This window comes from Oryzias melastigma, linkage group LG7, assembly GCF_002922805.2.
Source record: "Oryzias melastigma strain HK-1 linkage group LG7, ASM292280v2, whole genome shotgun sequence".
In the NCBI taxonomy this organism is placed as follows: Eukaryota; Metazoa; Chordata; class Actinopteri; order Beloniformes; family Adrianichthyidae; genus Oryzias; species Oryzias melastigma.
In genome coordinates, this window is record NC_050518.1 from 30,177,410 (window position 1) to 30,202,813 (window position 25,404).

General features: G+C 40.9%; 3 protein-coding genes across 4 annotated transcripts in view; 1 reads left to right on the top strand and 2 right to left on the bottom strand.

The window, feature by feature from the left end:
* Positions 1–329: 329 nt before the first annotated feature.
* Positions 330–1,338, bottom strand: taf13 (TATA-box binding protein associated factor 13). The gene is made up of 2 exons (XM_024293508.2): positions 1,245–1,338; positions 330–1,124 (listed from the first exon to the last, which is right to left on the bottom strand). The coding sequence occupies exon 2, from the start codon at positions 1,121–1,123 to the stop codon at positions 749–751; it is 375 nt and encodes a 124-aa protein (XP_024149276.2). The 5' UTR covers position 1,124; positions 1,245–1,338; the 3' UTR covers positions 330–748.
* A 1,648-nt stretch (positions 1,339–2,986) lies between these two features.
* On the top strand, positions 2,987–6,774 carry LOC112159453. 2 transcript variants are annotated; one of them, XM_024293511.2, is made up of 5 exons: positions 2,987–3,243; positions 4,800–4,893; positions 5,829–5,993; positions 6,323–6,454; positions 6,534–6,774. In XM_024293511.2, the coding sequence occupies exons 2-5, from the start codon at positions 4,800–4,802 to the stop codon at positions 6,665–6,667; spliced, it is 525 nt and encodes a 174-aa protein (XP_024149279.1). In that variant the 5' UTR covers positions 2,987–3,243; the 3' UTR covers positions 6,668–6,774. The 2 variants fall into 2 exon arrangements, with proteins under 2 accessions (XP_024149279.1, XP_024149278.1); XM_024293510.2 differs by having other exon boundaries at positions 2,994–3,243; positions 4,800–4,899.
* A 1,050-nt stretch (positions 6,775–7,824) lies between these two features.
* The window catches only part of bcl2l1 (BCL2 like 1), a 30,139-nt gene continuing 12,559 nt past the window's right edge, over positions 7,825–25,404 (bottom strand). Inside the window, exon 3 of the mRNA XM_024293029.1 lies at positions 7,825–9,653. Coding sequence (XP_024148797.1) covers positions 9,510–9,653 — 144 coding nt within the window. The 3' untranslated portion in view covers positions 7,825–9,509. The remainder of the gene's footprint in view (positions 9,654–25,404) is intronic.

A 25,404-nucleotide genomic window follows, 5' to 3' on the forward strand; every position in this document is an offset into this window, starting at 1 on the left:
TCTCGAGGACCGCCTCCCTGATGGCCACGTAGTCCCCCAAGACCAGGGACCAACGGGTCTTCAGAAGCAGATGTGCTCGGCCTGTCAGATCGGCTCGGGAGATTGCGCATAGATGACGTGTAAGATTGTGATTGGTCCGGACCATTAGACCACGTTCACGTGACATGGGGAATGACACAGACACTTCCGCCTTAACAATGCACGGATTCTTCCCGAGTAAAGAACTGAGGAGGTCCAAACATATACGTTAAGAATCACAAAAGGAGAAGGAATATTTGCAATCAGCCACAAAAACCTTGACAACGAAATAATCCGATGGAGAGGAATCATCACAGGATAATGATCGTTATTTTAATAGAGAGAAATCAGGCAATAATAATAAAATAAAATGATCTGGAACGGCGGATCCGGCCCCTGACTTTGACATGTGCTTTAAACTAACTAAATATAACCAGCCCGAAGACATCCTTAGTTTGCTAAAGCTGCACTAAAACAGTACCAAGATGTATAAAGGATAAAAAAAAATGTTTTTTTTGTGTAACTAAATTTAATGCAAAACATGTCAAACTAACACATTAGTCAAATGTAAATAATACATAAACAGGGTGAGTCTAAATGGAAATTTTGAATTACAAATGTTTTAATTTGCATGAACTGTCTCATGTTTAAGGAAACATTTTCATGAGAAATTAAAAAAAAAAGGTCTTCGGGTGTGAGGGCATCTTTTCTCCACACGTGCAGGATCTCCTCAGGATCCATAGTTGGCTTCATCGAAAGCTTTCCTGGCTCTCTTCAGCTCCTCGTTCATGGTCAGCAGGTCTTTCACTCGGGCGAACTTCCGGGGGTCTTTGCGGATCAGGAATACGATGTCCTCCACCTGGACGCGGCCCTGCCGCCCGAAAGACATGGCTTTGTGGGTCATCTCCGTGATGAACTCGATGACCTGGTCCTCCAGGATGTCCACGGACTCCGTGTAGGGGTTCTGGTCGTCCCCGAAGCCGTACATCATGCAGCGGAGCTCCTTGGAGAAGAGCCGCTTCCTCCGCCCGTGAGATACGTCCGCGCCGCCGCTGGCGTCCTCCAGCTCCTCCTCGAAGCCGGGCTCGTCTTCCTCCTCTGCCATACTACCGGGAGAGCACACGAGAACCGAGAAGGTCCCGCTGGTTTATGAATGTGCTCGGATAATTTTAAAAACAATCAAATAAACGTGAAAAAACAGTGGCTAACATGAGCGCCTAGCTTACCTTCCTCTGTTTGGGTTTGACGATGGGGAACTAGATTCATCAACACCGCCGCCTACTGGACCGGAGGGCAAACCCGGAAACACAAGGAAACGCTTTAAAAAGAATCCCAAAAAGGTCCAAGTTATTTACTCTGTCCACAAGTTTTACACATATATAGTACGGGGACCCGGACATGACATTAAAAGCAACAATAAAACGTTCAGTCAAATTATTAATTTATGGCCACAAATTATTATCTGTGCGCACAAATGAGCATATTTTGGGCACAATTTAGTATTACCACACTTTAGAATTTTATTGGCTTTTTGTGGAGACAATTTTATCTTTTGTGTGCACACATTAGCCTTTTGTTCACACGTGACAATTTTGTGCACACACACATTTGTATTTTGTGCCCAATACATGTATTTTATAAACATAAATTAACATTTCAAGCCCACAAATTTGCATTTTTGTGCTCAACATTAGTTTTTTGATCCCACACAATATTCTATGCACACAAATGAGTATTTTGTGTGCACAGATAGTATTTTGTGGACAAAAGTTAGTATTCTGTGCACACAAATTAGTATTTTGTGCACACATACAGTAAGTTGAAGAGAAAAGTTGTGCACACATTGTAGGTTTTCTTTGCAAACACATTAGTATTTTGTGTACACAAATTAGCATTGTGTGGTTATATTTTGTTTTACGCAAATGTGCATTTTTATGTGTAATATTAGCATTTTAGTTGTGTGTTACATTATTATTTTGAGGGAATATATGTGCACACAAATTAGAATTTTATGCACACAAGTCAGCATTTTGTGCAAATGCACACACAATTATTTTGTGCTACTACTAGAATTTTGTGCACTAAATTAGCATTTTGTGTGTACACATTAATATTTTATGCAAACAAATTAGAATTAGTATTTTTATTTTTTTTTTATTTTATTATTAGTATGTTGTTTGCACACATTAGGATTTTGTGCTAATATTAGTGTTTTGTACGTACAAATGAGCATTTTAGCCACACAGTATTTAGTACACAATAATAGTGTCTGCAATAAAGATCTGCAGAACAGCATCTGCTGTATTCAGGTCATTATTATGCAGACTCAGAAGCTGCATGGTTATTTAGGGATTAAAAAAAAATCAGAATTAAAATTAAATCTAACATAAATGCAAAAGAAAGTTGCTTTTACTTAAAATGAATAAAGTACATTATCACTCTCTTCTGCACCATTTTACACAAAAACTGCATAATAATTTACAGGCAACAGTCTTCTCCTGCCAAATTTCTCTGCATGTACTTTGACCTGAGCTGGTAAATGCTGGAAAAACAGTCGGTAAATCTGAAAGCAGTCAGACGCAGGCCCCCCCTCACTAAAACAGTAAACCTGCATCACTCAGGTGTGCGTTTGCACCGTTCTCTGACATCACAGCGACTGTCTGAGCATGACGCTCAGAGGAATGTGTGAAGGTTATTCTGAGTGTGTTTTGGGTGGTGGGAGGTCACCTCCAACAGGTCTGTCCTCCCCTAACCCCTCCTGCTGACTTGGCCGCCGCACAGCCGTTGGATCAAGGTGGCCCGCTGCCAACCTGCACTTGTGTGGGGTTTAGTTCAGTGGAAAGTCTGGCCGCTTATCTTTTGATTTCCATTTTTGTCAAGATTCATGCACCAAAGTCCCTGAGTGAGGCTGATGGACCCCCCCTCCAGTCTCGGCCTTCTTCATCACAGCAGAGGCAAACAAAGTGGCCTTTGTCACTTCTGTCCAGCTGGCTAAACTTTCCGTCTTCCTTTCACAGGCTTTGCTTGGTTGTTTACAAATTTCATTCCCTCCTCCCTCCCTCTAAGCTCCTTCCCTCCCTCCTCTCTTCCTCTCTCCAGCCCTTCCACCCGCCCTCGCTTGGTTCTGGTTGAGGAGGTGAAAGAGGAGAGACAGAACAGGATAGAGGGCCCGAACACTCGTCTGTTCAAGATTTCAACGCTGCATCTTCAAATCCTGCAACAACTGTGAGTATTTCTCTCTGAGAAGAACGACTGAGGAGGGGAGATGAGACCCCCCACATGGATATGGGAGAGTGTGGTGGACGTGCAGGAAAGATAGTATCACCGACTGAGCTGAGAGTCTGCAGAAGTGCGTCAGACGAGGCTGAAAGAGTTTGGAAAAACGTCCGTCTGAAGATGTCCCCCTGAAGTTTCAGGGAAACTTTTATCTTTACGTAAAAACAAACTTAGAGAGTTTGGCTCCTCCAGGAGATTCGGCTGTAAAGCATCAAAGCAGATAAAGAAACGTCCTAAAAGAGACAAAGCTGCAAAGTCAAAGATTACACACACAGTGTGAGGTGAAACATGAAATCTCCTTTTTTTAGCAGTCTGTGTGGAGCTGATGAAGAGCAGAAACACTCGTCTGTTTTCCTGCTAACGTCTCCTGGGAAACATCAACTTCAAAGCTGCCTGTTTTTTTTTTGTTTTTTTTTTCTGCGCAGCATCTTCAGTCTGGATTCTGTTTGTTTAGTGGAGGGTAGGGGGGCACTTTCACCGTTAAAGTCAGAGGTGTTTGCCTCGGTGATTAACCGGTAAAGACAGAGCCGTCCAGACGGGAGAAGCTGGGATTTGGCCGTCCTCCAGGCCAAAGCAGTTTCCTGAGATCCTCTGATGGACATCCAGCCGGTCCAGTGTGACGCACGGCACCCTGTGAACACGTTCAATGATAAAGTAGCATTCTTTAAGGAACTTACACTCAAATATTTTTTGGATGAGTTTAATCATTTAAAAATAATTTGTACAGAGCACTAAAGGGTTGTTTTCTTTTCTCAATATTGTAACCTCTACCCGAGGTCAAAGGTCAACAAAACTTCAGCTGTGGTTGTAGACATAACCTGGTGGTGTGTATGTGTGCAATTTTTGTGAAGGTCACTGAAAGAAATTGTTTCTTTTCACATATTTTGCAAAAATGTGAAAATCATTGCATTTCACAAGCTGTAGATCCTGTGGCCATCCCATAATAATTTTAAAGCTCCATTTATATATCCCCGACATGTGTTTTGGTTTGATTGGTGGATTTTTTTGGCTTAAGTTTTTAAAAAATGTTGGCATCATTCATTTTTTAGACTGTTTTTCACTCTGTGATGTCATCATTTTTTTAAGAGGTGGGTGGGTTGTGGGGGGGTTTACTTTGCCTAAATATAATTTTCACAGATACAAGGTGTGTGCACATTTAGGTGAGTTTTGAATTTGTGGCGGGGGCGTGAAAAGGAAGAACTGCACAAACAGATGTCTTGTTACCATGGTAACCTTACAGTCTTATTAGATTTTTCTGTACATTTATATGAATAAAAAAGACTTCTATGTGTTTTCCTTTAATTGAAAACCTAAAAAAAACTTCCCGGTAGAAAAGAAATTCCACCTTTGGTCAGAATGTGGCGTAAACAGAAAAAAAACTCAAAGAAAATAAAACCTACAGTCTATATAAAAAAAGCAATTTTTTAAATAAATTGTGTCTTTTGTGAGAATCTTTCACATCACGTCAGTGATGGATGACATCATCAACGTGTTTCTGGTTCCAGATGCTGCGTCAGACTGCAGTCCACATGAGAGGCCTCCTCGCCAGGCGCGCCTCTGCGGCCGTGACCAGCAGCTCCGTCAGGATGGCGAGCCACGGTCATGGTACTTCCTTCTTCTTTGCTCTTCTTAATCCTGCAGCCGAGCAGAAATCCTTGCATTTCCTCCTGATAACCAGAACAAAGAAATTATCCAGGAAAAAGGTTTAGAATCCATCACAAACTACAATTCCCAGAGCTCCGCCCCTTCACATTTGGTACCTAAATGTCATTTACAGAAACCAAAGGGAGTTCATTCAGAAGAGCGCAGTGGTTGGTAGTTTTAATTTAAACAAATAAACGGATAAACACGAAAGTTCAAATTCTGACAAGATCCTTTTATGTCAATAGTTGGAAACCATTTAGAGGTGAACGTCTGGAGATCATTGTTGATAAAGTCATGGAGAAAACTTTCTCTCAGTAACGACACAAAATCCATGTTCTGAAGCTGCAAAGCATTCCCACATCATCATACTACCACCACCCATTTGCACAGATGTTCTTATGTTTTACTCCAGATGTAATAAGACGTACAATTCATATTTTTTGCAATCCAGGTGTTCTGAAAAATCTTTTTTTTTCGAATCCTTTTACAAATGTAATTTATTTTTATAACAGCAAATGTGCAATTAATCAGGTAATTTTTAACCCAAATTATTTTAGTTAGGTAAAAATGTAAAAGAAACAAATACATTTTGCTACTTTTTCTGTTTATTTGTGTAAGAGATCTCAGGTTTAGACATTTGAGGAGTTTTCATCCATTGCTTTATTTTTAATCCAATAAACCTGTAAAAATATGGGTGTCTAGAGACGCACAAATGAAAACTTTCTGGAAAAATCTAGAATTTCTTAAAACTTAAAACTGCTGTGTTTGACCAGTAGATGGCGGTGTTGCACCATGTTACACCAGCTCTTGTTTTACTCAAAAATGAACAGAAAATAATAATAATAATAAAGGCTCTGCATTTGTTTTTGTTTTCCTGTCTGACCCCTCAGAGGTGTCAGAGACGGTGGACATGTCCCGGCCCATGTACTACGACCGCGTGGACGTTCCTCTGCCTGACAAACCCTACAAAGACCTGCTGACGGACGCTGACAAGACCCTGAAGCAGAAGGAGAAAGGACCATGGAGCCAGCTCAGCAAAGAGGAGAAGATTGCCTGTACGACACCGAACCACTCATCTTCTTCTTCACTTACAGTCGCTGGCATGTCTTAACTCAGCACCATGACCTCCAAGAAGAAGAAAAGTCCAGAACCGTTTGTTTCTTTCACATCTGAAGTTGACTTTGTTTTGTGCGATGATTATCTCCACTTCCAAGTAAATATTTTTATTTCTCACAACAACCATCCTTTCCTTTGCCACACCCACATTCCTAACATTAATTTGCATGGATTTAGAACATTTAATTTTGAATATATGTTTAAAGTAAGCCTTTGAAGTGATAATGTAGTTTCTGGAGGAGTGGTCAGCATCTCTGCTCCCCTGCAGTGTACCGCCTGATGTTCCACCAGACCTACCCTGAGATGAAGCAGAAGACCTCAGAGTGGAAGACCGTCCTGGGCGGCATCTTCTTCTTCCTGGGCTTCACCGGCCTGGTGGTTTGGTGGCAGAGAATCTACGGTAAGAGCTGTCAAAGTGACGGACCAGAGGATTTCTTTCTTCACGCCAAGATCATTCCGTCCACTTTTGTCTCTTCCAGTTTATCCCCCGCTTCCCAAGACGTTTGAGGGCGACTCTCAAGCCATGCAGCTGAAGAGGATGCTGGACATGAGGGTCAATCCTGTCCAGGGCTTCTCCGCCAAGTGGGATTACGAGAAGGGCCAGTGGAAGTAAAAACACCAGTGGAACGGAAGAGGTTTCCCTCTTCCTCCCAGACGTCTGCCTCCTTCATGACCACGGCTGTCGTAACAGAACCACGGATCAATAAAGTTTTATCTGTCTGTGTGTCTCCGATAAACATCAATGACGTGAAGCTGGTTCCCCAGGAAACAAGTTCAGTTTAAGCTCCAAGATGTTTAGTCAAAAGGAAAAAAGGACTCCAAGAACGATGGATAGAGGATAAAAAAAATAAATGGAATTAGAAGCAGAAAAACTAGGAGGAAAAAGGTAAAGAAAAAATAAAATAAAATAATGTAAGATAAAAGCATAAAGAATAAAAATCTGAAGATAAAGGATGTGAGTAGAAAAGAGAAAAAAACAATAAAAAAACTCAAATCTATTCGATTAGTAGAATGTTAGCCAACCTAAACCCATCAGGTTTAACTGTTATAATTATTGCAACATTGGAATAATAATTTCACATTTTCAGAAGGAATGTACCAACTCCTAAAAATGAAGGCCGGAAAACGATCATGTCAATACTTATTTTTATGCTGTAATAGTTTTTTTTTTTTTAATTTTAGGTCAATTCCAAAGTGACATTTTACCACATTCCTGTCAGCTGGATGCGTGCCGTTTCCATGGAGACGACAGTCTGAACCATTGAGTGACCCCGCCCCCTGGCATTCCAAACAGGAAGCCAAAATCTCGCTGACTTCTAAAGAGAAGTAAACAGCTATTACTTTTAACAGATGCTCTGCTACCTTTATTTTAAACAAGTTCTTCATGATCCTCATATTTATGTTTTCAAGTTATAAACCGACCAATCAGATGCTTCAATAAAAGTAGGTGGAGCCTACTGGGCTCCACATCCAACATTCAAAACGTTTGACAGATATGTACCCCGCTTTCAAGTGGTAGGGGTGTGGCCTTTTTTACAAGCTCACTCCTGATTGGTGAGAGTGGTTGCCATAGAAACATTGACCACATCTGGCTCCAACATGGCCATATTGCAAGAAGAATTGCGTTAATTTAGTTGAAACTTGGACCAGTTCTCATTTACAGTCAATGATCAGAAGAGTGAGTGACAGCTGAGGCCTCAAACTCCAACGCTCACCTCAGCTACCTGGATCCAGCTGCTTCCCGCCCCTCACAGACGACAGACTCAGAACTTCTTCCAACATTGGACTTTATTAGATTCAGTGTCATTTAAAGTTTTACAGTTGCAATCTAAGGACAAACAAACAGAGCCTTGGACGTGGTTGTGATCCTGAGTCCATGAGGATGGACCAGACACAGACTCCACCTTTCTGTAAAAGTTCCCCGCTTGGTTTGATTCATCCAACTGCAGTCCAATAATTCTAAAGGAAAGAAAGTCACAACTGACGATGCACATCCATGGAGTTTAAGGCCGTTTGAAGGAGCACATTTATGCTTTTTACACCAAATATAAATTACATTTAAAAGCCATCAGTTCTGTTTTTTCTTAAATATGTAACTAAGCTAACTTCCTAATCTAAATCAGTTTAAATAACAAGCATATATATATATTTATATATATGTAGGGTCCTGCCAATGTCGTCACGCTTCCTTCATTTGTGCCTCCTTCAAAAACAGAACACCTCCCTCGAGATGGGGGGTCACAGGCTGGTAAAACACGAGTCCAGACAGCAGGGGGGAGATTTGCGGAGCAGCTTCTCGTGGAGCACACGCTAGAAAAATAGATCTATATGTCCTGTCCTGGAATGTAGGAGGAGCTTTGATCCAGCTCTGGAGGAGGATCGACACTAAAAGGAGATGAAGAGGAGGAATGTAGTGACTGTCATGCACTGAGGTTTTTCCTCCATACAGCTCAGTTCGTGTCTGAGGAGGAGAAACGGAGCTGGAGGAGGCTCAGGATTTAAAAATGTTAGATGGAATCCGTTGCTACATAAATCTTTTAAATGATGAAGAATAAATGTCAGGTTTGACGGGTTTCACAGGCGGAAATCTAGATGAACTGAAGCACTCCAAAAGGCCGGAATCATCTGTTAACAGTTTTAGCGTCTTCGCCTCAGACAGACGGCTGTCCCTGTATCTGCCCTCAAACACAGCACTGCACGACTACAACGTGTTCGTCCTCCAAGCTAAAGAAGCTAAGAACTAAGACGGGAATCCCCGCAAAGAGACTGTGAGGCGCTTCAAACCGATCTCCCTCCCATTGCTACAGAATCTGCTGCGTCCTTCAGCTACTGAGCCTGAACCAACTCCATGTGTGACTGAAGCACAAAGCGGTGGAGGAACCAGAGTTTAATCAAACAAAACTATTAAAAACACCAACAAACACAAAGTTACAGAGAGAGTTCTAGTGGAAAACAGCCTGCTGCTTCTCTGGTTGGGACAGACAGTGTTTCAGGGACGAGCGCTCCATCCTCCCCCCGCCTTCACCGTCCGTATGGCACATGTCTGAGAGGACGGCGACACATTTCTACACTCTGACACAGTGAGGACAAAAACTAAAACAAACCAACATTCAGGAATGAAAATTAAACTCGATCTGTTTTAGAATCTGCACAGGATTATGCTATAGGAACCAAAGGAACAACCGATTTGGTGAAAATTGGAACTGATGCGTGTTAGCACACGTTTGCATCCAACAAGGTGAACAGAAGAATACTAGAACGCTCTCTCTGTCTTTTTCCCTAAAAGTTCAACACGAATGGAGGATCCTCGCTCGGCTGACGCGTGACAGTGGCTGAAGTAAACATCATCTCATCAGGAGCCCTGATGAGATGAACAGGACCTTTGTTTCAATGTTGAGGGTAGTGAAGGAGGCAGATGGAGCTGGGACGCGGGTCTGGAGAGGAGGCCTGTCCCCTCACAGGCGTTTCTGGGCGATGAAGGATCCCACCAGGACGCCGGTCGCCACCGTCATCCCCACCAGCAGCCACTTCTTGAAGCTCTCCTGAGACCTTCTGCTTTCGGCTGCGGCCTCCTGCCCAAAGATTTCAGCAAAACGCTCCTGGAAGAGACAACGGCGAGAAAAGAGTTAACCCCGGCGACGCATTTACATGTGAAGAAAACCCCGTCAGAGGTGAAGTTTCCAGAAATCCCCGTTCGACTGCAAAACTAAAGGCCACAAACAAAGCAGGTGGATCCCCTTTTTGAGAAGTCGTCGCCTCAGACATGAAACCTGCAGTTGAGCTGCTTCATATCGGTATGACTAGCACCTCCCACATGATTAAAAGTACCCAACTTTTCTCCATCACCACAGTCATACAGGTGACCACAAAAAAAACCCTGAAAAACCGCAACAACCGAATCATTTCATCCAATCAATCATCAAACCACCGTCACAAGTCACAACGCTTCCTGGAACTGAGCTGCAGGGAGCATGCAGGCCACAAGGGGGCACCGGCCCAGCTCAGATCCCCTCACCCTCCCAGCTGGGCTGCTGGACGGTAAACACCATTTGTGAGGCCTGAGCTTCTCCTCAGCATCGCTCCAGCAACATTCCAGTAAACAAGTGCGGTAATGACCCAGTCACCGGGGTGGTTCTTAGTCAGGGGCCAGGGGGCAGGGGGAGGGGGGCTCTTACTGGTAACTGGAAAGTGAAGTGGACGAAGAGGCAAAAGGACTGAACTGAAACTTAGACAGTTTCCCTATCAGGCTGCAGATGGACAGACGTCTGCTCCAGTTCATCAGATCCCCATCATTAAAACATTACACGTATCTGCATGAACCCTGTGATTTGGTTTTTCCATCAAGTTCAGCAGAAAAAATATGGAAAATGCTAAATCCTTTCTGCCTGTCTGAGTTCAGGATTTAAAAACATTTTTCTTTAAGTATTTCGGCGTAAACAGGAAACCTAAAAGAGCAAGCAAAACTTAAGTTATTTTGAGGTTTTGGAAGAAATAAATAGTGATTTTAAGACACACTGTGATGAAAACCATGTTTTAGGTGGTTTTAACATGTTTTTGTGGCATTTCTCAGATGATGGGAACATGTATAAAAAAAATTTAGCTCACAATTGCAATTCTGGGTATTTCTTTATTCAAATTTGCTCGAAAAGATGGTATTTGTGACGTAGAAAATATGCTGGGAGGGCCACAAGCTCCCTGCTTCTCTCCATTTTGATTCATCCACATGTAGACTAATAGATCCATGAACATCTTTGTTCTCCTTGTCTGAGCTGGCTCAGCTCTGGTATTGCTCACCATGTTTGTGTCTCTTCTAATGTTAGGTTGGGGTTGTAAGCTAGCAGGAGAACGTGTAAACAGACGGATATCGGGAAGCAGGGCTGGGCTTACTCTGAAAGTGAAGGGATTTTTTAGAGACATAGAACGTATATAAAAACATTTGTAAATTGTGAAACTTTCTGTAATAACATGGACTCGGACAGGTTAAAGTGCAACACAAACATATTTAAGGAGATGTCCATCCCTGGAACCGTTTAAAGCCTGAAGAGGATGAGCTCACTGCACATCTATTATTGTTTCACACAGAGAGTAAAGCTTCATGCTGAATAATTCATCACAGCAGCAGACCCTCACAGTAAATCCAGGTAAACATGTGAGCGCAGCAGCAGCTGATGTCACCACGCCGAGGCTCATGGAGTTCAACCGTCCGCCGCCCTCACAAGAAAATCTAAACCTTCAGGTTTACAGACATTTGTGAGTCAGACAGGTCAATATTGCCAAACCTCCGGACTCGTTGTTTTTCACATTTATCTTCCTGCTGACAAGTGGGAGAACCAGGACTCACGGCGAGGCCTCCTTTCAGTGCTGTGTGTGAATCCCACTACACAAGTGTGTTGTGATATTGAGCTATATTAAGAAAATGTAATTGAAGGAATAGTTTAGCTGAGGATCTGAGAGTTTCTGCCTCTATAGAGACCTTTAAACGTAAATTAAAGACACATATTTTAAATTTAACTTTAACACAACTCATTTAATCAACTTACGTCTTGAGTTTTGAAGTGCTTTGTAGCTTTTATGGCTCATCAGTTGCTTGTTTTTACTTTGGCTATCTTTTAATCTATGCAGTGCCTCCCCAAATTTTAGACACCGCGTTTCCTTTATTTTCTATTTTTACATTTTAGTTTTATTGTTATCTATTATGTCTTATGACTTTGTTTTAACTAATGATTATATCTGTCTTTTTTGTTCAGCACCTCATGTTTAACAGCACATTGATAAAAGGTGCTTTATAAATAAAGTGATTCAATAACTGAAGTGACAAATGAAAACCTGCAATGAACGTTTGTAAAACTATGATTCATCATTTCTATGGAAATAGGTTCATCCCCAAACTTCTCTGGAAGCCTGTTAACGTTAGGGAAGGAAACGGTTGAAATCACATCCCTGCAGGAAGCTTCCATCGTTTTTAGTGGAAATAAATCAGAAGGGTGTGAGTGCTGCTGAAAGATAAGCTGGGAGGGTCCACTGATAATATTAACTTTAAAAACAGTCTATTTTGCCAGGTTTTTCAGAACGGAAACAAACCAAACATTCATTTAAAGATTGTTTTTATTCCACTGTGATCGTTAGCTAATCTGATCAGGAAATGACAATAAAAATGACATTTAAAAAGTCTTGGAAATCCCTTCAGTCCTTGAAAAGGATTTTAAAGTGTTGAACTAAATTATAAAATGTCAAAAAGGTTTATTTTTGTTTCCTAAAAGATGAATTACTCCAGTAGATGTGTAGCTTTCTGAGACAGAAAGGTTTCATGAACGTTGGAAGATTATTCTAAAAGAACGTCAAACTTTACTAAGAAAAAAAAAACACGTTTGTTTTCAGCCTGAGTTAGATTTACACAAATGTAAGAAAGCAGCCAAAGCTTAAACACAAAATCTTTAACATACTGTAACTTTTCAAATGTTAATGGGATCAATGTTATTCCAGCAAATTTTGAAGGAGAAAAGCGGCTCGTCGAGTAAATCAAAGAACATAAACATCGGAGCTCAGGTGTTAAAGGGTTAAATATAACAGAACACCTCTGTATACTAAATATTTAAGGTAAAACTGTTAAATAAATGTAAATATCTACAAAAATTCAATGGTTTATTTCAAGCTATTTCAGCAATAAAAACAAGGGTTTAAGACATAAAAAATATATAAATATAAATATTGAAAGAATTTAAGAAATTAGCTAAAAAAGTAAATATATATATATATATATATATATATATATATATATATATATATATAAAAATGTCTTTGCTTCCATAAATACGAATTAAGTAAAGAAAATGATGAATAATTGATGCAGGAATGGTTTCAATGCCTCATAGAAGAATTCTCAGTTGCTCTCAGGTTCAACTCAGGTCATGAAATGAAACTAATCAGAGCTGCACGGCTGATTATTACTTCAGGTTTAAACCAGATTAGCAAATGACCATGTTTGTGTCTTCACTTCAAAACCAACCCGTTTGGTTGGATAGAAATAACCAGAATGTGACGTTTGGTGTGCAGATTGCTGTCGCGATGCAATCTCAGAGTTCAGCTTGGTTGTACAGTAGCTCCATTCATGGTTCAGCTCTACATAAATAAACACACTATTACTGTACTTCAGTCACAGCGAGGTAGCACTGCAAAGTCCAGCTCACGTCAGGAGCATTTCCAGATCTGCTCCAATTAAAATACAGCATTTAACAGAGAAACAGGTAGAAGAATTCCCCCTTCACTGTTCCTCATCTGATGCTCACAGACACCTTCCTCCTTCAGGAGTGGAAACTCAAAGAGCCGTTTGTTCATGGGAGGAAGCTGACGAACATAAGTCAATATTTGGACTTTTGAAACCCACGGTGGACCAGGATTTCCAGAAACAGAGAAACTTCCGACAGACACAGATAAGGTGCTACGGTTTAAAAGGAAGTTGCTTTTATAGCTGTGAGTAACAATGATGTACATCCATAGAAGTGGCCACAGGGGGGTGATGGTGGAGTGATTACATCCAACTCTCCAGCAGGTCATGAGTCAGTTTATTGCAGGCCTCTCGGCCACGACCAAACCCTCCTGTGATTTCTTGAAGAACCATGCGAGGTATGCGAGTGTGAGAGGTGACCACACCTGTGAGAAGACAAGCCCAAACATGTCTCAGAGTAGCTTAAAATGACATTTACTGATTCTGTCCACTCAGTGACCCTCTCTGCCTAACAATCTCTGCCAAGTATTTTCTCCTCCAATATTCCTGAATCAGCTGTTTTTGTCCCAGCATGCATCTCTGAGCTGGATGAAGGTTCGACCAGCTGACTGAGGCGTGCGAGAGCAAACAGTGAGGCAAGGTTCAGATTGAGAAAGCTGTTCAGCTGTAGGGTGCAGCACGGCTTCTTTGGAACTCCGTTTGGGTTTCAACACTACTGGCTGGAAGGCCCTTTCCCACTGCATTCTGCCCGTGAGGCGTTGAACTTGCTCCTCACTGTGAATTGGCTTTTTTCACAACAGTAAACTGTCTGTAATATCTGTAAACATCTGTATGGGTAGTTCTAGCGATAAACATAAAAGGAAAGGGGGAGACGACACAAAATGAAGCCTTATTTTGTGTGTGTATAACTGCAGCACAGCTTTTTATGAAATTACATAAATAAATGTTGACATTTTGCATGGAAGTCCCACTCTGATCATCTTTTGATCTATTTTCAAAAGGTTCGCGGTGGTCTTTTAATTATGATGATGCCGTTTTTAGCCAAAATTAAAAAAACTTGTATCGTTTTCTAGGACAGTTTCTGCGGAGCAGCAGAATTTCATTAGAAAACTTCTCCTGAGTTGAGGACGGTATTGTTGTCAGAGTAAGCCTGACATCGGTCTGTTTACACACTCTCCTGCTAGCTAACAGCCCCTCACACACCCAACGTTACAAAACCAGTGCAACAAAAATGGTGAGCAATATTTGAGTTATTCAGCTGTTTAGATCCAGATTCCAGCTCAGACGAGGAAAACAAAGACGCTCGTGGATCCATTTGTCTACAAGTGGACGCATCAGAATGGAGCGGAGCAGGGAGCTTGGGAGCGTATTTTCTACGTCACAAATATGATTTTTTTTCAAACTGTATTTATTTGTTTGCGCCTGATTCACAACAATTTGAATAAAGAAATTCACAGAGATGCAATTGTGAGCTTAATTTTCTTCATATATATCCTCCATCACTAGAAAAATCCACCAAGAACATGATAAAAATACAATTTTTCCTTAGAATGGGTCTTTAATATATTTGAGTTAGTAAAAAAAAACAGCTTCATGTAATAAACAACGGTCTCGTACTGGTTTCCCCTGCTGTGGTTGATGATCAGACATCTGAGAAGCTCACATGAAACATAATCAATACTCGTCCTCCCATGGTGCAGGTAACGACCATGAAGGAAGTCTGGAGCCGGTTTGTAGAGCTGATTTTCATGCTGCAGTAGGTGAGATTGTTGGGCTGAACTTTCTATTGAGCATTGAGCCGATGTGTTCCAGAACATCAGTGTTTGTAGTTGTTGCTGTGAGGAGATGCTCTCTTATGTGCTGCATCTACAACAGGTCTGACAAGCTAAACCTCCTTTGGTTACATAGTGGTGTGGTACTGTTCTCCTTACAAATCTAATATCTCAATATCAACATTTTTCAGAAGGGAAGCTGCTGCATTTACCTCACAGCTAATTTGTACAGATTTTTGACTAATGTATTTCATTTTTCTGACCACAATTGAGCGTTAAGATGATTCTGACTTATTCTACAGCTGGGTTCCAAACTTAGATCACTTAACATGAAACAGTCAACATTTCTGTTTAAAAAAGCAGCACAACACCTGTCAGTTGTGAGGACCAGCAGGTGTTTGGCTGTTGCCGTGATGCAAACATGAACCTATGACCTGCTCAAGTCTAGTGTTTAGGAAAGCCTCCATGGCTCAGACAGAGGAATGCAGTAAGACCTCGTCCTTCAATTCAGCTACAATAAAGACATAGGAGTAAAAAAAGTACTAGTTTCACCAGACAGCACAAGAAACCAGTACTGTTTTTTTTTTTACTTCTATGGTCCTTTTAGAGGCTCTGTGAAAGTCCTTAGTAAGCAACCATTTCTTTTAGAGAATTTAAAATTAGTGTTTGTCTGAACACATTACAGCAGGAGTGTCAAACTCAATTGCACAGGTGGCCAAAATTCAAAACACACCTTAGGTCATGGGCCGAACAGGATAAACATTTATTTAAAACACCAAAACTACATTTTTAAAACTTTAAAAATGCAGCTTTTTAACATGGACTGAACCTCGCACAAGGCTGGTACCGGTACCCTAACCTGGTCCACGTCTGGTACAGCGTCTGGAACCAGTACTGATCCAAGTACCAGCACCAGACCAGAACCGGTTTGCGGCCCAGAGGTTGGGGAGCCTTGATTTTATGGGACGTCAAAAAAACCACGAGTTGGAGACACCAAAACGTCAACTTTTGACGTGGAAGGTCCTTAACCATCCGTTGATATTTGACAGGTTGGAAGTGAGAATGTGTTGCAATATGTTACCAACACAGGATAACACCGGGCCATTAATAACAAAAATATAAAATGATCTGGCGGGCCAGGTCCGGCCCCTGGGCCTAGCCTTTGACACGTGTGCATTACAGATTTCTCTTTAGCTAGATCCCTTGTTACTGTTTGCTGTCTGGTTTATGTCTGTAAAAAGGGTGAGACAACAAAACTTCTCTAAATATTTAACAACTTTGAAAGCTATTTGGAAAGCCTCAAAAATATGATTTTTGTAAAGCATAAAAAGTAGACATCCAAAACCTTTTGTAGGTTTGAGAAGAGAACCTCCATACAAAAATATACAGTATTTAAGTTCTTCCTAACATAAGTGCAGAACTCTGACTCCCCTGCTCCGTTTATTGTCATCTGACTGCTGTGGTCACACGTCTCACTTCATGACATCAAGCTATAGTTATCTGCAGGTCATCCTACATTTACATGACTCCCATTTACACACAATCAAAACATGACTATTCAGTTATCGCTCCTCAAATTTCAGGACTTTACTTTGAAATCAGACTAACTTCATTTCCACTTCATTGTCAAGCTGATGCCCGCGAGGCTCGGGCTTTACCTCTTTCTCATGTTACCAATCAGTTTACTGAGTCTAAGTCCAGGCAGCACGCTCGCTCGGTTAAGCTCTGTCTTTTTTTTTCCCACCTGGCAGGTAAACCCGTCTTTATCTACCTCCTCTCTCTGTTTCACACGGTCACGGTCTTTTCCCTTCATCTCTGCTGCATTCCCAGATGTAATCGGATGCTAGGCAGCAGCCGCAGAACAGTTTTTTTTTCTCATCCTTAACTTTCACCTCTTCATTACTTGGGGGGAGAGCAAGGATGAGGGAAGGATTAGCTCATGAAAGCAGAAAGGTTGGGTACAAAGACAGGAAGAGGGTGGAAAAGCAAGAAAGAAACACACACAAAAAAAAGCTCCAGCTGGTTGCCATGGATACGGCTAAAAGCAGCTGATTAGTGTGTGCGATGTGTATGATTTGTGTCCGGATATGTAGGTAAATCTATGCAGTGATAGATGATCTAACGCTGCACGTGGAGAAAGGAGTTTTTAAACGATCATTAGCAGCGTCGGACCATTCATCAGCGTCCGCCCGACGGCCGGTTGCCTCCGTGTTGCACCAGAACAAAATGCAGCGTTTGAATTCCCTGATGTCAAAACTCCCCTGACCATGACACTCACACACCGTACTTTGATTGACACCTCATGCTGCCTTCCTCTTAAGCAAACAGGGGTAGAACGCAGATTGAAATTCAGCAAGTCTGGGACATGTTGAAAAAGCTTATTGTGTCAATGAGAGAAAGTGTTAAAAAAAATGGCGTTAAGGAAGGGCTGTGTGAACACAGAAAGGAAATTTCCAGTTTTTCTCCATGTAGAGGAAGTCTTCAGTAAGGCCATAGCAACAGCTTTAATTCTTTAAAAATAACTAATTATTAGCAAATGTCTTACTTTTGTGAAGCGTATCCAATCAGAATTAATTGTTTCTCACAGTTTTTCACAGATTTGCAAAAGAATTTGTTTCTTCAGATCGTGGGATTTGTTTGACAGGTAAGAAAACTCACCTGAACTCTGGTGTGGACGAACAATAAACTCTGATCCACTTGAGAATAAGAGTCCCTGTTCATTAAATGAACCCTGGGGTGGTTTATTTCAGCTAACTCTTAAGAACAATCCAAACGGAGCAAACTGAGGGGAGGACGTTTAGTGAGCGCCGTGCATCACATAAAAACAGCCTACAGCACAAATTTAAAAAAGCACTAATTGAAAATCACAAATAGGTTGATTAATCTCTTTTTAGTCAATGTTGTGGGCTGATGATGTTCAGACGCTTATAAAAATGAGAAGGTGCAACAATTTTTTTTCTTCCCCTTTTCTAGTCTAGTTTGCACAATATCACAATATTAGCAGCTCCTACAACTGCGTTTGTAGCAACGTTCTGAGACCTTCATGCTCTTTGGAAGATGACATTTTAACAGTTCTTAAGCATTCAGAAGGTTTTCAACACCATCAAAGTCCCTATGTCTTCAGATAAACCTGGACGGGCATTAAGAGCAAAGAATAAACTGGTTATTCACAAATGAAAAGCATTCCACTGCAAAGCATGGTGGTAGAAGTGTAATGATTTAAGACAATGGCAGTTTCCAGCCAACCTGCCATTTAAAGGTCCTATTGGCAAAACCCACCTGATTCAGGTAATCAAGAGTTTCTGGAAAAAGCCGGGATTTGGACACCCCGGGTTTAATCCATTTAGCACTGGAGATGTCGCTGACGACACCAAATAATACAAGCTCTATGACTAGGGCTGTAACAAGTATCAGAGTACTCGAATATTTTTGACCTGCTCCCAAAAGCTCGAGTATAAATATTTACGATGACCAAGATCGCAGATTCCCGATCATTAAAAATATAGTAGAGTGTAGTAAACATACATATAGGGAATGATGTATTTATTGTTCCGTATAATGTTGCATTTCATTTTTATGAACTACAAATAATACAGCGCTGTCACCGGCAGTAAACAAATCTTGAAAATAAAGTGTTGGTGAAGCTTACCATTTTCAAACTAAAACAATTGAAAATATATATAAACTTTTTTGTAGTTAGTTTTGTAGTTTTTTGTAGTTAAAAATTATAACTACTTTTTTGTAGTTAAAAAAGAGGCTGAAATTACAATTTACTGACATGAGTAATGAAAAAAATAAATTTTCTTTAAACCTGGAGCTTTAGCTTCAGTGTTTACATTCTTTTGAATGCATAACTCCAACAGTTTACACAATTAACGTAAATCCAACAGATTCTGAAGTGGAGAAAAGCAGCCTCACACTGATATGCAGAGCTGCAGAGTAGTGAGGTGATCACGTAATCACAGAGAATCAGCTGATTCTGACGTGGAGAAAAGTGGTTTTTCATTTCAGTAAGGCATCGATATGCATCACATTACTAATGTAAAGTGTCACATAGCTGTACACAGCTGCTTTTCTCTGCAACAGAACCAACTGATGTACGTGGATTGCGTCAGCACTTCACTAGTGTAAAGTGTTGAATATCAGTGCAAAGCTGCTTCTCTCCGCTTCAGAATCCAATGAAATTACAATAACTGTGTCAACAGTTGGAGTTGCGGCAGTCAGAAAACTGGAGCTAAAGCTCCATTGTTAAAAGGTCAAACTTGGACCTAAACATCAGAATCAGAAAATTTTCTGTACGACAGACTTTTCAAAATAAAATGTTAAAGGTTGAAATGTGCTGTGAAACAGAGAAAATGATTCAAAGCAGTGTATTTTAAATTTGACTCCATTTTTTTTCCTCTGCTAGTCAGGAAGTTAAAGCATCTTCGTTCAAAAAAGAGGCTTCTCATCAAGATTTAACTGACTGAGTTCGGCTACATGTGTGAGCACAATTCTCAGCTTGATATAAAAATGGTTTGTTGTTCCTGTGTGCATCATCTAATCTGGAGGTAAAAGTAGAAGTTTATTGTGGCGTCAGGACATCGTCTGAAATGCTTCAGGATAGTGGATATGATCAAACTGTGCTAACACAAAAGAAGAACCTGCAGAAGACATTTCTAAAGCAGAGACGTCCTGCTACAGACTCCACTTCCCTGTGATGAAGCACACAAACACACAGCGCTACACTTTCTCTAAGAGGCCTGGCTTCATGAAAAACAACCTAAGTCCATTTCAGAGAAACCGGAGAGCTTCAGGCTGAATGGAAAGTTACTGGACGTATGCGGGTCATCCTCCAGTGAGAAGGTTTATGTGATAAGGAAGAACGATGGAGGCAGAGTTTGGAATTCAAAGAATTTCCAAACAGCTTGACTGCATGTTTGGGTCGTTATCCCTGTGGAACCAAAACCAGAAACTGCCTTCAAACTCTACAAACTTCAAAGAAGGAACAACAGAAATATGAAAGCTATAGATTTGGTTTAAGTTTGAGTTTGTTGAGGATTTGGTGACACAGAGCTGCAGTGAGTGTGCTCCACGATTTTCTAGAGTGTTACACAACAAATCTGGGATAAACAGATAATTCTCTGTTTATTTACTGGTGTACATTTGAGAATTTCAAAATGACGGTAAATACCAGATACATGCAGGCGACACCAAACCAGACAGTCAGAATGTGACACTCCCAGAGCGTTGCAGGGATTCTTCAGGACTCAAAGACCTGATGCAACTTTTGATATTGTACTTTCTGTTTTGACAGCACGCGTCACTTTTGATGAGTTCAGATGTTCTCGATGTGCTTGTGTGGGCACAATACAGAGTACACCGCAACGTCACTGTGCCCAGGGTACGGCATGCAATCCCTGACTACGCATTCTGCTTGTTGCGCTGTGTTGCACGTGGCTGACAGATTAAAAAGCCTTTGATGATGAGATGGGGACAAACAAAACAGTTACATGATGCAGGGAGATCCACTGACAGTATACGTGACCGGTGTCCTGAAACAAACATCCCACTGATGTATGACTCAATCAGGTTGACTCAGAGATAAAGCTCATCAGCAAAGATCAAAATAAACTTTTAATAACTCAGGAAAGTGTAAAGGCAGTTTACCCTCAATACTGAGAAATGTTGAGTGGAATATTTACATTCACTTAAGACCATCTCAAGTTTTGGCATTCAAACTTCTGACAACTTTCACCAGACTTTTATTTTCACACCTTTTACAAAGTCAGAAAAGTTACCTCATAAAACTGGTTGAAGAAATCTGTCCTTATTTGCATACAAATATAGAGCTATTCAAATCCCTTAAAAATTCATATATAAACTTGGAAAAGAAAACTTTGATTCTAAACATGACTGAAACTAAGAATAATTTTAAATCAAAAATAGATTTTAACTTATTTTAGACATTTTTTACATTGTTCAAAATGACCGGTGGTTTTTTTAGGTGAATAACATTTTAATTTTTGTTTGTATTCTACGACACATTTTGGCATGTTTGTTATTTATAAGCTTACTTTTTAAAACATATTTTTGTCTTTTACTTTACTAAATAGATATTTGTTTTTTTAAAACAAATATTTTGTATTTTTAACAGGGTTTTACACCTTAGTTATTGCAGCTACTACATTAAATATTTTTCATTGTTTTAGCATTTTTATAATTATAATAACAATAATTATTGTTTGCAGATAATTTAGCACAATCAGGATTCTTCACTATCACTAGCTGTCCTTCAGCAGCTAATGTTTGCATTTGAATCAGAAAGAAGACAGAAAGTAAAATTTTTTTGAACTTTCAGTTTAATTTACAGCGATTTTTGAAATGCTTCCAAAAGCTGACAAAAGTATTTTAAATATCAAATATTTTTACATAATAATTAAAAATGGACATGAAAATGAACAGCTTAGGGAGCATAAATCTACTCTTAAAAAGCAGATTTTTAAGAATTTTTATTTTGTACAATCTTGTCTCTAAAAGGTGGACTAATTGGTCATTTTCTCAGACGCCAAACTGAAATTACTGGCAGGAAGCCGACAAAGAACCCATCGGTGTGGGTTTCAGACGTCCTCTGCAGAGAGACAGAAGATGATCCCACTAAGCACTTTGCCAATTGGGCCTTCTTGCAAGAGCGGAGATGGAGGTCACTCCTGACTAAAAGACATTTGACAGCTCATGTGGATTTAAACGAAGACTGGGAGCACAGAGAAAGCTATCCTCACGTGGGGAGCGGCAGATACGGCTTATCTCAGCGAGGGCAAAGGCTCACTCCCTGCAATTGCTGAAGCAAGCAACCTGAAGAATACGGGACAGACTTCTTCCTTTCTAAATGTCCTCAAAAGAGCCAAAACAAGAATCCATTAAATTCAAAGTGAAATGACCCAAACCTTTTTATCCATCAGCAGCAATAAGAAAATAAACTACATTTTTCCTCAAACTGGATCCTCTATCAAATGAAAGAGATAAACACTGACATTACCAACAACAACCTTCAAAGTTATTTATCTTTTAGTCCTTTTGGGATTCTTCTGAGTAAATTGAGAACAGGAGTTTCTGCAGACGTGGATGACATTTTTCCTGAGCTCCCTTCACATTTTTTAAATGATTAACTTTGATAATCAGCACATTTCTTTGATAAAAGCTTTGTGCTTGTATAGTTGCCTTCTCATAGGCCCTTCCACGTTTCAACTGTCGTATTATGACCTTATGACATCTGTGACTGAACGAAAACACGCACAAAATGCATTTTATTGACCACTCACTCCTACCTGAGACATTCAGAGGAGCGCCCCCACAGTTCAAAAGGAGCTTTAATGCACACTAAGTGAGCCTGAGAGGATCTGTGAGAACCAACGCTGGATCCTCCGTAAATCCAGGAGCTTACAGAAACTCCCAGAAACCCGCAGACGCTTCTAAACGATTCCCAATCAGTTCAGAGGCTTTTATTGTCTTAGACGAGAGTTTTTATTTATTCATAAGAACCACAGAGGAAATATGAAATATTCAACGTGTAGGCGACCTGTCTGCAATGGCTGGTAATCAGAAAAAATGTAAATCAAAAAGAAAAAGATCAGATCTGTGTCAGGTCAAAGTCAATGAAACGGTAGTAAGCAGCGGACGCATGCAAAGCATGATCCTTTCATGGCTGTTGCCTCGCTGTTGCGTGTCGGCCTTTAGCTGTCTTTAATGTTTTGGAAAATTGGGGTTCAGTTTCCATGAGGAAAATACAAATCAACATTTAGATTTTTTGTCAGAATCCTCTGAGGTAATGATAGACCTCCACAATAAATCCAAAATGTATTGTCATCACGAGATCAGTCTGTGCAATATATGTATTGCAAAAGACGCCATAAACTGCAAAATCAAAGAAATCCTTTAACGCATTCAATCGGATGGATTCCATTATGCCGCCGATCAATCAGATGGAGTCTTTTCAAATTAGTAGCCTGCCTCCTCTGTAGATTTGGGTATAATTTAAAATATGCTGACTTTTATTTAAATAAAACTTTTGCAGTAACATTGAAATGATATATTTTCTGTTTTTGTTTTGCAATTTGTTCATGTTTCGCCAATTGAAACATCTTCACAATATTTATCACTTATATTGCAGATCGCAAGTATTCCTCATATCTAATCCTAGTTAATGACCTATCATCTTTTGATCTGTTATCAAAGCGGATTTCTGTTTCAGCAGTTTTTAGCCAAAATTAAAAAAAAAACAAAAAAACTTGTGTAGTTTTCTGGGACATAGTTTCTGCAGAGCGGCAGGAGTTGATTAGAAATTCCTCTGAGTTGTTGGCACTGACCCGGCCGACCCTTTCCATCCCTGTTGCTGAGAGCTCTTTGTTTACACTCTTTCCTGCTAGCTTAAAGCCCCTCTCTCTCCCAACCTAACACCACGGGTAAAACAAAAATGATGAGCATTTTTGGAGCTATCTAGCTGTACATTTTGAGCTCAGAAGAGGAAATCAAAGATGTACATGGATCTATTCATCTTTAAGAGGATGAATCAGAATGAAGCAGAGCAGGGAACTTGTGACTCCTGATCCACACACATTTAAATAAAGAAACACTCAAATACTTTTTTAAAGCTTCATCTTCTTTACACATCTGCCATCAAGAGACAAATGCCACAAGAACATGTTAAAAAACACAATTTCCCTCAATGTGGGTCTTTAGAACACAGCATAATTCCCATGATCATCTACATCATGCTATCAGCATCAAATGCTCAGGATGGTCAGTGTTTTTTCCCCCCAATCTTGTCAAGACAGTTATTTGAATGAGTAGGAGGGTGGGAGCTCCTCCTCATGACCACGGAGGGTCTGCGCCGTTTCTGAGCCACCGAACAGCGAAAGACTGTTTGGCTTTTAGTTGATGACTTTTTATGAGCTGGACGAAGAAGCAGCAGAATGGAATTTTTACATGCACAATGGGAGGGAAATGCATCCACTGCGAGAGGAAAATATGACAAATGGCTATTATACTTGCTGATCCCTGACCAAGTGCATTCAGTCGAAGCATGTTGTTTAAAAATGTGCATGCATCACGGCTAAAACTCCCTTCTATTCAGCTTTCTGATGGTTACAGTAGGAGCATATGGCAGTTGGAGGCTGACAGGCTTTTAAAAAAAAAAGTCAAAAGATTGAGACAAAGTGATGGGAAAACATTTCATCCTTCCCTTCAATCTTCTGCTCAGAGGAAAATTCCAGCAGAGCTAAGGAATCCTCCGAAGAACAACCTGTATGCAAGAGTACCCTCCATTAGTCATTGAAGCATTTGACACTGATTTTTTTCTTCGTGTTCTTGGCCTCATGCCTACTATGCAAAGCACCGTCAAAGCTGAGGGGATTGAGTATGGAGAGGCGTGCTGGTCTGAACGGCAATGGACTGTTTCCAAACAGAAGAAAGAAGCAAAAATGTAATCACGTGTCACCCCCTCAGAGGTGACACTTGCTTCAGTTTGAGCCAAGCACCGACGCGCCTCTGTGAGCGCTCTTCCTACACGTCCACAGCGTGTGTGAGCGTGCACGAGCTGAGCCGGCGGTGGGACCATGAATTAAAGAGGAGATTAATGAGTCAGGACAAGGAGGCTCAGACTCCAATCTGTTCCCCGCCGCACTCTGGGGGCCGTCTCTCTCCAGAACCCCATTCTGTCAGCAGACGCACACGCGAACGCACACAAACTGTAGGTATGAGACTGCAGGGACACAGCAGGACGGCTCTGGACTGAGCAGGCACGTCTGCCAGAGAGAGCGCATGCTCGGGACGGGGAAGGAGAGGGATGCTCCGGACAGAGCTGGATGTCTTCGGCAGCATCCACCCTGAAGGCCACCACCCCACCCTGACACCTCACCATGACCCAGAGACCCGCCATCTGTCTGCAAGAACTGGAAGAGGGCAACAGTGGAGAGGGAGACAGACGGAAAAAAAACAAAGGAGCAGAGTGCGAGACGAGAAAAAAAAACTAGAGCACGACAAGGAGGGCGAAAGAGAGGAAAGGGTGATGAAAATAACTGGAAACTGAGAGAGGGGAAACCCACGAGGAGAAAAATATGTGAAGAGGAGAAGAACAAGAGAGTGAAAGCTCACTCCCTCTCACTGGATGAATGTTCAAAAGGTTTAACTACTTGAAAGAAACTGAAGTTTGTGTTTGTTCTTTTGGTTATCTCTGCTTCTGCAGACCCAAAGAAGATAGACCGCCGTCTCCCCCCTCAGCTAGTCATTGATGAGCGCTCCCGTGATGGCCTTGATGCTCTTTATCGTCGTTCAGTCCTGTCTGATATTGGGAACCACATTAACATGAAATGCTCA